The sequence below is a fragment of the Hemitrygon akajei genome, chromosome 15 (genome assembly GCF_048418815.1).
Source record: "Hemitrygon akajei chromosome 15, sHemAka1.3, whole genome shotgun sequence".
In the NCBI taxonomy this organism is placed as follows: Eukaryota; Metazoa; Chordata; class Chondrichthyes; order Myliobatiformes; family Dasyatidae; genus Hemitrygon; species Hemitrygon akajei.
Window position 1 is genome coordinate 27,376,467 of NC_133138.1, and position 15,621 is coordinate 27,392,087.

At 37.2% G+C, this 15,621-nt stretch overlaps 1 protein-coding gene across 2 annotated transcripts in view; it reads left to right on the plus strand.

Annotated features, from left to right (window-relative positions):
• The window catches only part of rbm27 (RNA binding motif protein 27), a 124,224-nt gene that overhangs the window by 19,276 nt on the left and 89,327 nt on the right, over positions 1-15,621 (plus strand). For both annotated transcript variants that reach the window (XM_073067333.1, XM_073067334.1), the window contains exons 2-5: positions 4,188-4,306; positions 7,360-7,496; positions 8,901-8,995; positions 11,767-11,963. In XM_073067333.1, the coding sequence (XP_072923434.1) occupies positions 4,188-4,306; positions 7,360-7,496; positions 8,901-8,995; positions 11,767-11,963 (548 nt within the window). The remainder of the gene's footprint in view (positions 1-4,187; positions 4,307-7,359; positions 7,497-8,900; positions 8,996-11,766; positions 11,964-15,621) is intronic.

Genomic DNA, 15,621 nt, shown 5'->3' on the forward strand with positions numbered 1-15,621 from the left:
GAATTTTTTTTTTGCAGTGCTTTTAGGTCCGACACACCACATCTGAATTTGGTATTATAGTGAATAATTATGTATATTTCTGTTCTGTATACTGTAATATATATTCAAAATATTACTGTATTTATAAACAATATTTTGGGGAACATACATATTGTTTATAAATACAGTAATATCTTGAATTCTAAGATTAAAAATACTGAAATGTGGATGAAAGGCAGTTTACATGAAGAAATATGTCTCTCCCAAGCTGTATTCATGCCTTTTAATTTTGTTGAAATGTTAGATGCTGGTTTAAAGAGTTTAACTTTTAGCTGGTTTTGAGTAATTTCATTAGTTATCTATTTTAATTATTTCCTCTATACGGATTTGTAACTGAGTTTGTTTACTTTGTACCTGTTTTATTGGTATTTCAGTTCATTTGATACAAGTATGAGCACTGGGAATATTTAATAACAATACTGTGCAATATTTCAATGCGTGATTCATACATGCTGATCAGAATATTATTATCACATACCTACAGTACTGTGCAAAAGTCTTGGGCATATGTATAGCTAGGGTGCCTAAGACTTCTGCACAGTACTGTAGTAATTTTATGTATTGTACTATACTGCTGCCATAAAATAAAATTTCATGACGACTGTGAATGATGATAATCCTGATTCTGAAATGGGTCTCTGTTGTGGACTGAGAGTGGAAAGGGAGCAGGGAGAGGGACCAGGGAAACATTTTGTAATGGTCAACAAACCAGTTGGGAATCAAATAACCTTGCCTGGTATCTCAGGGCTGGGTGTTTCTGCACCTGCACCACCGCTGTCCCTGACACTTCTCTGCTACCTGTCCCACACTCCTTCCATGTTGCTGCACCCTCACCATTTCCGACATCCTTTTGCTCCCACCAGGTTTATAAACTCGCTCTCCGCTCCACACTGACAAATAGAGTACTGTGCAAAAATCTTAGGGACCCGAGGAATATATATGTGCCTAAGACTTTTCCACAGTATTGTACATTGTGAAATTTGTTGTTTTGTGGCAGCTGTTCAGTGCAATACAGTTTTAAAAATTGCCCCAAGTTACAATAAGGATATAAATAGTGCAGAAAGAGAGGAAAATAGTGAGGTAGTGTTCATGGACTGTTCAGAAGTCTGGGAGTTGAGGGGAAGAAACTGTCCCTAAAATGTTGGGTGTGATTACTTGGGTTTTTATACCTCTTCACTGATGGTAGTAATGAGAAGGGGTCATGTACTGGATGGTGGATAAGATTTTAAAAGTTTTATCTTCTGCAAAGATGGTCCTGGCAACATACAGCAACATTTTGTGGGCAGCTCACTAAAGTACTCGATGTATTTCTGAACTGTGATCACTGCCGTCTGCAGACTGTAATATTTTAAGAAATGTAATTTTGAACCATCTAAACAAACAGCTTATTTACAATTTCCTACAGGATTTGGAAAACTTGACACTTGAGAATGCAGGTTCAGTAGTTGCTGGGGCAACCATTTCTGGGACCGGATGCTGTGTTGAGGCCTGAGAGCGGAAAATGAATGCGTGCTCAGTCTTGTTGCTTTTTGCCAATTAATGTGTTGAGCTAGATTAAAGGCCTGAGAGCGGAATAGTAACTGGTGTTCTGCATTGTCTGCCTTTTGTTTGGCCCATCTCCCTCTCCTCTACTATCATCAGGCAGGATGTGCAGGAGTGTTGGGTCCCATGCCACCAGTTTTAGGAGCAGTTGTTGCCTTGTGGCCATTGGGCTCCTGAACGAGGTTCACTCACCTCAGGTCTGACTGAGTTTGCAGCTCACGTTCTTTGTATTTTTTTTGTTTACCTCTTTTAAACTCTTTGCATGATTTGTCCTCTCTTGCACATTGTATGTTTTTCAGTCTTTATTGTGTGTGTATTTTTGTGGATTCTATTGTGTTTCTTTGTTTTGTGAGTGCCTGCAAGAAAATGAATCTCAAGGTTGTTCATGGTATACATTGATAATAAATTTAAACTTTGTATTTAAGTTATGGAGTTGTTGTAGTCTGTCCTCCAACAATAATGGTTCATGAGACCTTGGAAAACATGGATTGCTTTCTGTATCCTGTGTGGGCATTCATAGGTCAGCATCTCAAACCTAGTGCAAAACATTTAGTCAACAAAAAGTGATGAACTCTGCCTTGCCATATGCTCTGAGAACTCTTCTACTTACAAAAGCTACTTCAAGGCATGAGAAGGATACTGCTGGCACTAATTCTTCTAAATTCACTGAAAAGGTGATCAAGTCAGTATTCTATCTCAGTTTAGTATCCCAAACATTTTTCAACTTGGTTTTGGGCCTGATGAGCAGGCATGCCCTGTTCTTAATATGCTCAACACAATATAAGGAGGCATTCTATCCTGAACTGTATCATGGGAAGAGAATGCTAGGTTGACAGAGGAAAAAATTCCAGGAAGTTTTCAAAGATTTCTTAGGAGAATGGAGCTTCAGCACTGATTCCGGAGATTCCTTGGCCAATGACTGTTCAAAAGTGAAGGACAATTCAGATGGCTTTGTTAACTTCAGAGCTATCTGTGGAGGGTACACAGAAGTCCAGCTTAAATGGCAGAAGGATTGTTCTGCCACATGGACTACCTACCCTCTTACTCACTTTGGTGATGAGGTGCCTTCTGGAACAATTATAGTCTGTGTACAATTTACAGCCAAGTACTTAATGATTTTGAGACAAAACTATCAAGTTTTGGGGGAGGAGTAATGCCAAAGAGGCCATTGTGAGGTGCTTCCAGGTTTTTGGTAGATTCCAGAAGGAATTTATTGAAGGCAGTTGGTTAGTAAAGGAGCTGCTTTGTCTGGATATTTGCCTGGTCTCCTGTGAATAGTGTTGTAATTACAGTTTATCCAGGTAATTGCAGCAAAATCCATTGAACCCCTGATAGGAATCTTTGTAGTTGGATTAAATGTTTGGAAAAAGTGTCACAAAATAACCAACTGGTGGTCTGTTCATTTAGCCGTCGTATTTGTGATGTTTATATTGTTCACAAAGCTAAAGTGACATGGTCCTTATTATATTGCAGTTTGTGGAAGATTACAGTGCACCGATTAGAGAGAGAGAGAGTGTGTGTGTGTGTGTGCGTGTGCGCGCGTGCACATTAATCTTTTACTTTGAATTTATAACTTGCACCCAAACAAGGGGGGAAAAAATTAATTTGTTGTTTCCTTTTCTTGCACACTGACCCAAAAGTCTAAACAGAAGGAAATGTTAATTGAGGCCTAGAAGTGGGCAGTACTTGCCATAAACATCACTAAAAAATAAACAAAATCAAAACCAGAATTCAGATGCTGGAAATTTAAAATCAACCCATAAAATGTTGAAAATGCTCAGCAGATCAGTAGTATCTGTGGGAGGTGAAACAGAGTTGTCTTAGTTCAACAATTGGAAGGAAAAATAATATGTTGGCCTTTTATTGTAAGGAGACAGCTTTCTCCAATTTTATAGAGCTTTGTAAATCATTATTGGGTTATTTTAAAAGGATTTGGTCTCTCAGTCACATGAAAGCTATACTTGCTACGGTGAGATGCTGTGTTGGTTTAGTAGAATGATTCCCTGGAGGGGAGATTTGTCATGTGAGGAGAGATTTAACAAACCATGCCTGAACTCTCCTGAGTTTAGAAGGTTGAGAGCTGATCTAATAGAACCATATGTCTAATTGTCAGAAGGGGAGATGAGGAGTTGCTATTTTTGCTGCCTGGTATGTCTAAAATTCTGTCAGATTTAAAATGGATGGACCATTCAGGACAAAGATGAGAAATTTCTTCAAGTGGGAGGTACGTGTGGGAGACTGATGTTTCTTTTAGATGTATAGGGAATCAAGGGACATAGTAGTTGTGGAGGAAAATGTCCGTGATGATCCTATTGAATGGTAAGGCCGTCTTAGGCCAGCAGAAGAAAGAGCAAGGCCTATACCTTTATGCTGATCGACGGATATTTCTGTAGATAAGGTTGAAAAAATTATATTAGGATGAAAACTACATTGTTTTTTTTTAAGTATTGTGTTTTTTTAAATTCTCTTTGCAAACAAAGATCTACATATCGTACTTGTCACTTAAGTGAAAATGTGTGAAGTCCACATGAAAGGTTATGTTCTTCAGATGTCTTTTTTGTGACAGTAAATTGAATGATTTTCTTAAAAAAAATCTCTTTTTGCAGTTGTGATGCTGATCCTTCAGCTTTAGCAAAATATGTTGTGGCTTTAGTTAAGAAAGACAAGCCAGAAAAAGAACTAAAGGCTTTGTGCGTTGATCAACTGGACGTCTTTCTGCAAAAAGGTAAAAGTTCATGTTTTGTTTCCTGGCATATATATATAATATTAAAAAGATAAGATGCAACTGTAACTCAATGATCTAAATCTTAGAGTGCATATTTGAATTTGTGATGATTAGGAAACTTATATTTTTGATGTCATATCTGAAAGCCAAAGTTACTTTTTCTAGTAGCAGCTAAATAGTGTGAACACCTATAGAAAATACCACTGAGATAAATTGCTGTCCCCCAAAAGTTTATTTGATTGAGATAATCCAATTTAATTCATTGCACAATTTAAAAATTATGACTCTTTTAATATGTATGGCCCAGTTTCACATTGACTTTCAACAGAATCAGAACTTCATTTTTTTTTACCTTAAGTTTCCAGCCATTTATGCAAAATATCTTAAATACAAGTAACTTTTCCATAGTTATTAGGGTCTGGTTATTAACTCTGTTAGAATTAGTTCTAGCCATTTGATTGTAATATTTTCTTCGGATGCACGTTTACTGTTACGAACAGTATAGAGACTTTTAATTGAGCCGAAGCAAATTATGTAGGTTTTATCATTTAATCACCTATTATTCTATATAATTGTACCTTTTCTGTTTAAAGATTCAGAAAATCATATTTAGGCACATACTCGATATTCGAAAGTACTTGACTAATGTAATATGTGTGAATTTTAATATCAGTGCTTGTTAAATTTCTATCTTTAATATATACATGTCTTATTATTTGATTAAGATATAGCAATTCCGCAAGTCTTGAATGATTAGTACTGTTCGTATGCACATTATGGCTTTTAATGATTGAACTTATAATTGTGTTGGTTGGGGTGGTGAATAGTACTGACTACAGTCTTAAATGTGTACGTAATGATTTGGTCTCCGAGTTTGCTACTTTTTTTTGAGTAGCTTGGTTCCTACCTAGTTTTGTCATGTAATACATATATGAGATTTGATTTTTGTAGCTTTCCAATTTCACCCAAATTCATTTCATCCAATACAAAGGTTTATATTTTGGGAGTGCATGCATAGCTCTCAAACTCAGCATTGTAGAATGTGCAGGTGTGGAGGAAGCACAGTTGTTGACAGTGGTATGTGTCGTTGAGTGATGTTTTAGTGATCCCGAAGTAACATTGGGGAAAGTTATGAATGAAGTATGCTTCATTTGGAGTTCAGCTCTGGTTCAGGAATTGCATTCTAAGTTAAAATGTTTTTGTAACCATTTTATTTTCACCTTTTCTTCAGATGCATATCTTTTGTTTAATAATATAGAAACTTCTCAATGCAAAATTTGTGAAATCATTCAAAAAAGAATTTAGCACGAAATCTAGTTTGATTGCTTTTCATTGTTGTGTTTCACTATTGGAGATGCTGTCTAGTCAGTGGTGAGACATTGAACAGCAGTCTGAATGGTATGGTCTACCCGATCAGGTAACTGTAATAGAATTGTTACAGCATTGAAAGAAGCAATTTTTCTCTTTTTTTTAAAGCCCTCATCATGTCAGTCCTTGTTGAGCAACTTGTTTGATTTCCTATTACCCTGTGCATTTCCTGTAGCTTTGCAAGTTTTCTTTTTGTGTTTGTCCAATTTCCTTTAGAAAGTCTGAATTGACTTGTTCTTCTCCACTGCTTTTGCAGGAGTGATCAAAAGTACACTTTATTTATTTAGAAGATTTCCCCCTGCCCCTACATATACCATGCCAGCTGTCATCACTTTGAAGTTGATAGATGATCTAAGAACTATGAGCATCTCTCCCCTCTTTATCGTCCTGTTGTGGACAACTTGTTTTTGTTTATATTTATTTTGATTTCTGAGATAGTTTGTGGATCCTGTATATTGAAGGAGTAGGTTATGTGAATTGATTAGATTGCTCTGTATTTATGTTGTTTATTCTTGACATATATCATGGTATTCTCCAGTGCTTTGAAGGTACTGACTGGACATTGTCCATTCCTGTATGTTAGGATGCATGTCAAGAAGAGCAGGAAATCTGCTGTATGTTAGACCACAAGGTTATGCTGGGTTTCACATCTTTGTCTTTAAGTGGGGTTTGTCAACTTTGTCTATTCTTTGAGAGTTATTTTCTGACATCCTGAGAAGTGCGACATGTCGATTGGGATCTTGACACAGAACTTCCCTGTCAGAGTAGAGAGATATGTATATCGTATGGCTGGTTTGTAAAAGCCTCATTTTGTTGGATGTTTAACTTGGCCAATTCTCCAATATCACTCAATGAAGAAATTGAAGGTTTTGAGCACATATGGCAACATAGTCTGTATACTGCAGCTCTTAATGAAGATAAAAGTAACCTTTGTTCTGGAGTAGAGGCCACAAAATTTTACTGCAGTGATGTACTCACTAAGAATGATGGGTTGTGAGGAAGATAAAGAGTAGGGTATAATGGTATTTGGGGGAAAATGGTCAAAGCATTCATAGTTTGGTGTTGGATTCTACTGCATTTAATGTGACTCAATAATTAAAATGACTCATTAATTCACTATTAGTATTGTCAAATATTCTCCATCATTTTAGTGTGTTCAAAAGCTAAGAGGCTAGATAATTAAGAAACTAAAGTTTCACTATCCAACATTTTGGTTCAATTTGTGAGCAAACCATTCAGTTTTTGTTTTTAACCTTTATTTCCTCCTATCCCTTCTGACTTTGCTAAAAATAAACCTGTTTAATGTAAATTAACAATTCAGATGAGAATTATTCAAACTAACTCTCATATTTGAGAGGTAGGTTATGGCTCTTATTTTCCTAAAGGGCTGTAAGTGAACTATTCATTCACACTCTACTGGATGATAAGCAGGGAAATTTTATTTTGCAAAATCAAACAATGCATCATTTTACAATTTGTCCTTTGGTTTGATTTCCTTCTGACCCTAGAGTAGGCAGAAATATCAGAACTTTGAGTTTTGTCACTAATGATCAGCAAGATTCTGTACATGCAGTTATGTCCTCTGTGTGTAAAATATGTTTACGTGTAGATTGCAATTAAATTATCAGTGTTAAATTTTTTAATTTCCCTATGCTGCATTTTCACCATTGATTTGTAATTGATAGAAACTGTTGGTTTTGTGGACAAACTTTTTGATGCTTTAAGCACAAAGAACTACGTGCCACGACCAGAACAGCTTGTCCAGGAGACATTGAAACAGGACATGCAGCCTACGTGGCAAGAGAGGGAGGACAAAAAAGAAGTGAGTAATGATAAGTTTTTGTAATAGTCCATGTCATTAATGTCCTTTAGGAAAAAGATCTGTAGTTATAAAACAACCTTGCCAGTGCTACCCATGTCTCAAGTCAAAAATTATTTATTAAATAAACATACTGGCTCAGAACGAAGTTAAATGTGCACTACACTTTTTTCTTGATATTAAGTTAATTTGCTTGGGTATAAGCGGTTGGTTTTATCACTGACATCATGAAATTTGTTGTTTTGCAGCAGCAATACAGTGAAAGAAGTTAAAATGAGTATAAATTTTAAATAAATTGTGCAACAAAAGACTATTAAGGTAGTTAGTGCTCATGGACCTTCCTGAAACCTGATGGCAGAGTGGAAGATGCTGTTCCTAAGATGTTGAATGTGGATCTTTAGGTTTCAGTACCTCCTCCTCCGTGGTAGTAATGAGAAGAGGGCATGTATTGGATGGTGAGGGCCCTTCATGATGGATGTCACCTTCTTGAGGTACTCTCACTTGGAGATGTCCTCATTGGTAACACTAATGTTTCTGTATGGTATTGGTTTACCAGTCATTGTGACTAAATTTGTATGGGTAGTAAAAGCTTAAGGGATGTACGGTGCTGTTTTATAGGTGATAGAAAGGCAATAGATGGGAAAAGAATTCCCAAATGACAAATATATACAGTATACTCCAGTAAGAATCAAGGACCTTAAAACTTCAGTGGGGAAAAATATCTTGCACTATTGTTAGCTGAAATTGTATCTTGCGATGTTGAAAATCTGCTAATTATAAATCGGCAAAAAAAATTTGGTTATTTCAGAGAAAACGACAGAAACTTTGACAAATTTCAGGTGATACAGTTAATGGATTATAGATTTTGCTCTATAAGTGGTTATTAAAGGCTGATTTTTGATTATCAGCACTAATTTACATGTTTGAATGTGCAGGTAGACACTGACACTTACAAATCAATATGTTGCACAAGTGGATGCACTGTATTTTATATACAATAATCTATGGAACTATTTATGTGTATCATTATTTCCAATTTATTATTCTGCCTTTCTCTGTTTTGTGTTCTCAGCTGCATTTGATATTACTGAAATCAAAAGTTTTAATTGTACTAAGTGATAAATATAGAGTATTGACGATAATTTTGGAGTTACAGATTTGAACGTCTATTAAGTTGCTCAGAGTTTATGATTGAAATGAGGGCTGAGTTCTAGTGTCATATTTGAGATGACAAAAACACTGACAAGTTTCAAAGTGGTACACATATAGAGATGTAGTCTTATCAATTTTTTCATATAAATTTTGTGGAGATAAATGAGTTTCATTCTCACTTGTATTTTATGAAGTTGTGACTGTAATAAACATTTTGGTTTGCATTATTTTCATCAATTGCTACCTGCTTTACAGGTTCCCCTCTATGATGAGGACCAAGATGGTAGAAAACCCTCATTAAAGAAAAGTCACAGTCCTTTTAAACCTCTTTTAGGACCCATTGATACAAGGTATGACATTTGACTCTAATTATTTTAAGTTTCATTTTTAATAATTTGTGCTTGACTTGATTTCATACACTTCACAGATTTGTTAAATGCTTGACTTGTGTAGTCAAATATTTGTTGCTTAATGTTAAGGAATGTAGAATAAAGTTTAAAATAAGTTTCATGACATTGTAGTTTTGTTTTGGAAATTAGTCTCAGGAAAAATATTTTTAAAAAAACAAATCTATTAGCTGTAGTCAAAGAAAAATTGCTTTAAATAGACGATAGATAATATGAAAAATTGCTTTAAATAGACAATATGTTGCTACGTTAATGACATGCAAATGTATACAGGTAGTCCCTGAGTTACGAACATCTGACTTACGGACAACTCGTACTTACAAACCAAGGAAGTAGAACGCTGTCAGCCATTCTAAGTCAGATCGCGACGCCATCTGCCATTTTAAGTCGTTGTCGTTGACACTGTGTTGAGTGTTTAGCTTTGTATTTGGCTTAAATTTTTCTTAGTAAGATTCACCCTGATCCCGCCCCACACCCGTTCCGGTCAGCTGGTGGCGCAGTGAGATCAGCGCTGGGCTGGAGAATGAAGGTTTCCGAGTTCGATCCAGTGACGGACTGCTCCCGTGCCGGGTTGATGGCGATCCAGTGACTCCCGTACCGTCCGTGCCGGGTTGATGTCGAGCTTGCAACTCGACCTCGTAATAAAAAAACACTGCCACCTCCAGTTTAAATTCCCACGTGGAATATTGTAGAGGATCAAATACCCAAACCCAGCACAGCCCCTACTTGTCCCATTTAGCCTGTTTCAGTGCAGTGGTCCTTAGGACCCAGCAGACCTCGGGAGCTGGCGGAGGTTGGGACCTGCCGCCCGCAGTGTTTCTGTTCCATTGACGGGAAGTGATCGCGATTGAAAATAAAGTGGAAATAATAAAGCATTTAGAAAGAGCTGAAACGCCATCGGTGATTAGAAAAACGTTAGGCTACAGTCGGTCAATGATTGGAACAATTTTAAAGGATAATGTTTAAAGTGAGAATAATGGAGCATGTGAAAGGCGCTGCCCCGATCGAAAGCTACAGTTATTACTAAGCAACGCAATGGTTTAATTATTGGAAATCATACGTTTCTTAAGTGTTTTATATGCATAGAAAGGTAAAATATATACTATATACTAAGACGAACGTTTGACTAACTGACACTAAATAATACCGGATGTACTTGTTCCGACTTACGTGCAAATCCAACTTAAAGACAGACTCAGGAACAGAACTGGTATGTAACCTGGGGACTGCCTGTATTGCATTTAAGCCATTATATTGCAATATAACATGATAGTTGCATCTTTTCAGTCAGTGTCTTTCATACAATGTTATATTAAAAATTATATGAATTGAGACACGAAGGAAAAATGAAGAGCTCCTTACGACACAAGATTGCATGGAGCATTTATTAATGGCTGGAAAGCAGGAAGTGCTAACAAGTAGATCATGTTCAGTATTGTAGCATGTAACGTAACAATGTAATGTGAACTGCCACAAGAATCAGTGTTTGGATTTCACTATTAAAAATTGAAATCAATAAAATAGTTAAGCATCAGACTGTAATGTGTCCACCTTTGCTAGAGTTTGAGGCCACGGTATCTTGTTCAAACTACACAGGGTTGAGTCTCAGAGCCAGGCAACATGGAAATGGACCTTTTGAATTAACAAGTCCACACATTATGGCAAGCACCTGTTCAGATTAATCTTGTTTATTTTCTCCGCATTTTCATTAACTCCCCCCCCCCCCCCCCCCTAGATTCTTTCACTGACCTGCACACTAGAGGTAGTTGACAGCAGCCTATTAATATACCAATCCTGTGTGTGGTTGGAATCTGAGTTACCTGAAAGAAACCAGTGTCATCACAGGAAGGGTGTGTGAAAACATAGCAGGGCAGGATTGAGTCTAATTTTTGTAGATCTAAAGAAGCAAATCATCTAATTTAAACATTCCTGTCAATGCAGAAACAGGCCTGACATTTCATCTGAATGCTGAGAAATCATTTCCCTAGTTGTATAGTTTGGGCAAGGGTTGTGGCCATTTGAACCTAAAATATTATTACTTCCAGAGGATTGCACATATTTAGAATGCTGTTAACAGGTTTAAGAGCGTATATGGCTTACTAGTTTTGCTACTTAAGATATTGATTTCTCTTTAATCCAATGATTTAAAATGAAATTGCACCCTAGCCATTTGTATCATTTATATTTTCATTTGAGTTTTGAATAGTGGATTTTAACTTCAAATTAGTAAATTTGTATTATTTAGTAAATTTAGTAATGTTTTATTAGAGAGCAAAATGTTGTTATGTTTTAACTAATATTATCGAAGTATGTATAGAATGCGAATGCATCTTGTTATTGATGATTTGAATTCAAAGTGATTCAAATGCTTTTAACAGAAGGGAGAATTTTAGTAGTGAACATCAAAATTTATTCTGTATTTTCAAATTAATTCCAAAATGCATCCTTTGTGTTCATTTAATATTTGTGAATCTCAAACATTTAATTTTTCCCAGCACTTTTTTCTTCCTGACACTGCTGAGACTTCCAAATATCATTTTAATCTGTTGCTCAGAGGAACACACATTCTTGTTGCTTAATTACTGCACTTTGTGGCACTTCAATTTTTTAGAAGAAGTAACAGAATTGGACTATTTAATTTGTTTTGATTTTTATAAGAGTATTACTCCATAGGACGATAAATTTATTAAATGTTGAAATCCATCTTTTATTAGAAATCGTGACGAAAAAAAGCGTGAAGAACGACGGCGCAGAGACATTGAGAGGCATCCTCATACTAGAGATGTTTATCGAGATCGATACGACCGTCGAAGAGGCAGAAGCTATAGCCACAGTCCATCAAAGACCAAAAGTCGGAGTTGCAGTAGAGATAGGAATCGAGTCCTTGGCCGCAGCAACAGCACAAGCAGGGGTAAGTGAGTGAGCTTGTGAGGCTTGGCTTTGTTTCTGACCAGATTTCGGTAATTCCACCTGTTAATCTTTCATATTTTGAATAATAGGAAGATTCACATATTAATAATAAGAATCACCTATTCATTAGTACCACTGGAATAGCAATTGTTTAGTGAAAGATTTTTATAATATGACTTTTGTTGAGATTTTCCTCTATTTTGAACTCATTTCAGTGTCAACTAAAGTTTAAACAAACTATCAGTCTCAACAGCTGGCATCCATTTAGTTTTTATTTGGAAAAACTTTCCAAGACACCTAGTTATAAGCCAGTCAGGGAATAAAAGGACACAGTGAAAGGAGGTAGGAATAGAATGGGAACCTTAATAGCATGATGTTAATATATAATGGATTAGAAATTCATTCATTTCCCCCCAAAACATTTGCTGCATATTTATAAATTTGGTTCAACCTGGAATAGAATAATTGTGTGCACATTTCTGAGTCTTGTTACATTCAAGATAACCTGCTAGTCATAACATGTTAGCCTGAGAAGGAACTACCGTAGATGTCGGATTATAAGCCGCTACTTTTTTCCCATGCTTTGAACAGCATTGAACACTGCGGCTTTTAATACAGTGCGGCTAATACATGGTTTTTTTTTCATGCCGCCAAAAACATTTTGCCTCGTAACAGTAGACCAATAAAATTGATGAGTAGTTCACAGAGGTCCAATGAAATTGTACGATAAATCAAGCGCACTTTCACAAATTATTGTAAATCAGCCATTTGTACTCACTCTCATCAACATGGAAAACACTCGAAGAAAAGCATATGATGCAGCTTTTAAGTTAAAGGCAATCAATCTGGCGGTTGAAGAAGGAAATCGAGCTGCTGCACGTAATCTTGGCATAAATGAATCGATGGTGAGAAGGTGGAGACGCCAGCGCGAAGAACTGAATCAATGCAAAAAGACGACAAAAGCTTTCAGAGGTAATCACAGCAGATGGCCCGAACTTGAAAACTTTCTTGAAGACTGGGTTAACACACAGAGAGCAGGCGGCCGCGGTGTTTCCACCGTGCAGATCAGACTGAAGGCTAAAGCAATCGCCACCAAAATGAAAATCAAAGATTTTAGAGGTGGGCCATCGTGGTGTTTTAGATTTATGAGACAAAAAGGCCTGTCCGTCAGGGTACGCACGACTCTGTGTCAGCAGCTCCCTCCCGACCATGAGGAAAAACTTGCTAACTTCAGCACATTCACTCAAACAAAGATAGCGGAGAATTCCATCGGGCCAGATGAAATCATAAATATGGATGAAGTACCTTTGACGTTTGACCTGCCTCTCACTCGGACTGTTAATAAAAAAGGTGACTCGTCCATCATACTGAAAACAAGTGGCCATGAGAGAACGCATTTTACTTGTGTTCTGAGCTGCACAGCATCCGGACTAAAGCTTCCACCGATGGTGATTTTTAAGCGGCTGACAATGCCAAAGGAAAAATTCCCAAAAGAAATCATGGTGAAAGTCAATAAGAAAGGTTGGATGATGGAGAGTCTAATGAAGGATTGGCTCAGAGAGTGCTACGCCAAGCGACCGGGGGGATTTTTTCACATAAAAAAAGCGTTGCTCGTTATGGACAGCATGAGGGCTCATATAACAGATTCAGTGAAAGCTGCCATCAAGAGTACAAACTCAATTCCAGCTGTGATTCCTGGGGGCACCACGAAGTATTTGCAGCCACTGGACATCAGCGTGAACCGGGCATTTAAAGTGGCACTACGCATTGAGTGGGAGACTTGGATGACGAGCGGCGAGAAATCCTTTACCAAAACAGGCCACATGCGAAGAGCATCTTTAACTCAAGTCTGCCAGTGGATCCTAAATGCTTGGAGCCATGTCACAACATCCACCATCACCAACGGGTTTCGAAAGGCTGGACTGCTGCGTGATGAAGAGGATCGCGTGCGCTCAAGTGAGAGCGACAACGAAGAGACTGAGGTGAGTGATGAGATCCTGAGGTTGTTCAATTCGGACACTGAAGAAGAGGACTTTGATGGTTTTAGTGCGCAGGAGGAAGATGAAGAAGGTGATCAATAACTTTTCCTGGTAGGCTGCAGTATATATATTTTTTTTAACCAGTCGTTAGGAGATGTTGGAATGTTGTTCATGCACTGTTCAGTAAAAAAGTATACCCAACGTAATTTGTGTGTTACCGATAGGTATGTATTTTAAAAGTAGCCGTGTTACAGGCACGGTTCGAAAAAAAGCATTTGCAATATGTATTTGTTTATGTTACCATACGGATTTAATTAAAAGTTTAAAAAATCCTCACGTGTGTTAGGATTAATTTGGGACTGCCGCTTCAGGTCAGGAGTGGCTCACGTGATATTAGACAGCAGTACAAGGGAGGGAGGGAGCGAAACTGAGGATTCCGCTGCACCGAAACTGCTAGCGATTCAGTAAACAAAAAAACAGGAAAACTCGTGAGTGAATGGTATCGGGCCAATAAGGACACAAGTGTCCGATGTTACCAAATAGGTATAACAAAGTTTAGCCTTACCAAATATGTGTAGCGAGGGTTTGGTTTGGGGGAAAAAGGGGTATAAATAAGAGCAGAATGTAAGGGGAAGGCAGAACGCGTTCTGCAATAAAGCCACGCTGCACTATAATCCGGTGTTGGTTGTCTCTCTTCCAAAACGAACACAGGGCAGAATTTGAAGCCCAACACGTGTAATATCTTTCTGTGTAAATATCTCATATTACAACGTGGGACACCTGCGGCCGAAAATCCGGTGCGGCCTGTACAAGTAAAAAATTGATTTTCTTTCTAAAATTAGAGCCAGCGGCTTTTAATCAGGTGCGCTCTGTAGTCCGGAATCTACGGTATGTATTTTATATAGTGAACTCTAGCATCGAACTTTATTGGCAGCCTTCCGCAAGTTCAAATACACGAGTTTCTGGTCTGCCTGATCTAGCCCACTCGGTGATCTTTGAAAAAGCAGTAAATGATTGAAACATTATATTACCTCAAATCAAACTAATTAACTAATTATTGTTTGTTGTACCTGTTGTATAGATTACTTTCTGTAACTTTTAATGTCAGCCTTTCCCTTTTTGTACTTCCTATATTAATTAGTGTGCTCCTATTTTACTACCTTCCTGTCTCCAGCAACCACACCAAAATTTTCTTTTTCTTAAAATAATATTCTGGAAATGACAAGTAAAGTATCCACCATCTCCATAGTAACTCCTTCAGAACTCCAGATGTAGGTCAACAGATCCCTGGAATCCCTGTCATTAACATCTCTTAGGTTAATAATAATCTCATTATTAATAACTTATTTTGTTTACACTGTGGATTCTTAGTTCTCCAGTATTTCTAGTATTTTTTTCAGTGCCGCCTTGGACAAAGGTCTCTTTTCTCACTAGACTTTACTTTTTTCCATATCAGAGCAAGTTCATACTGTCTTTGTTTCTTTCTCAACAACTTATTCGCACTGTTTTTCCTTTCTTTATCATTGAATTCTAAGACACTCCCAATTCCCAGATTTGATACTTCTTCTGACGACTTCATAGGACTTTAGATTTAATATTATATTTAATATTTCCTATTAACCATGATTGGACCTTGCCTTGTGATACTTTTTCCCCTAAAAAGAAATAGAGTGCAGTTTC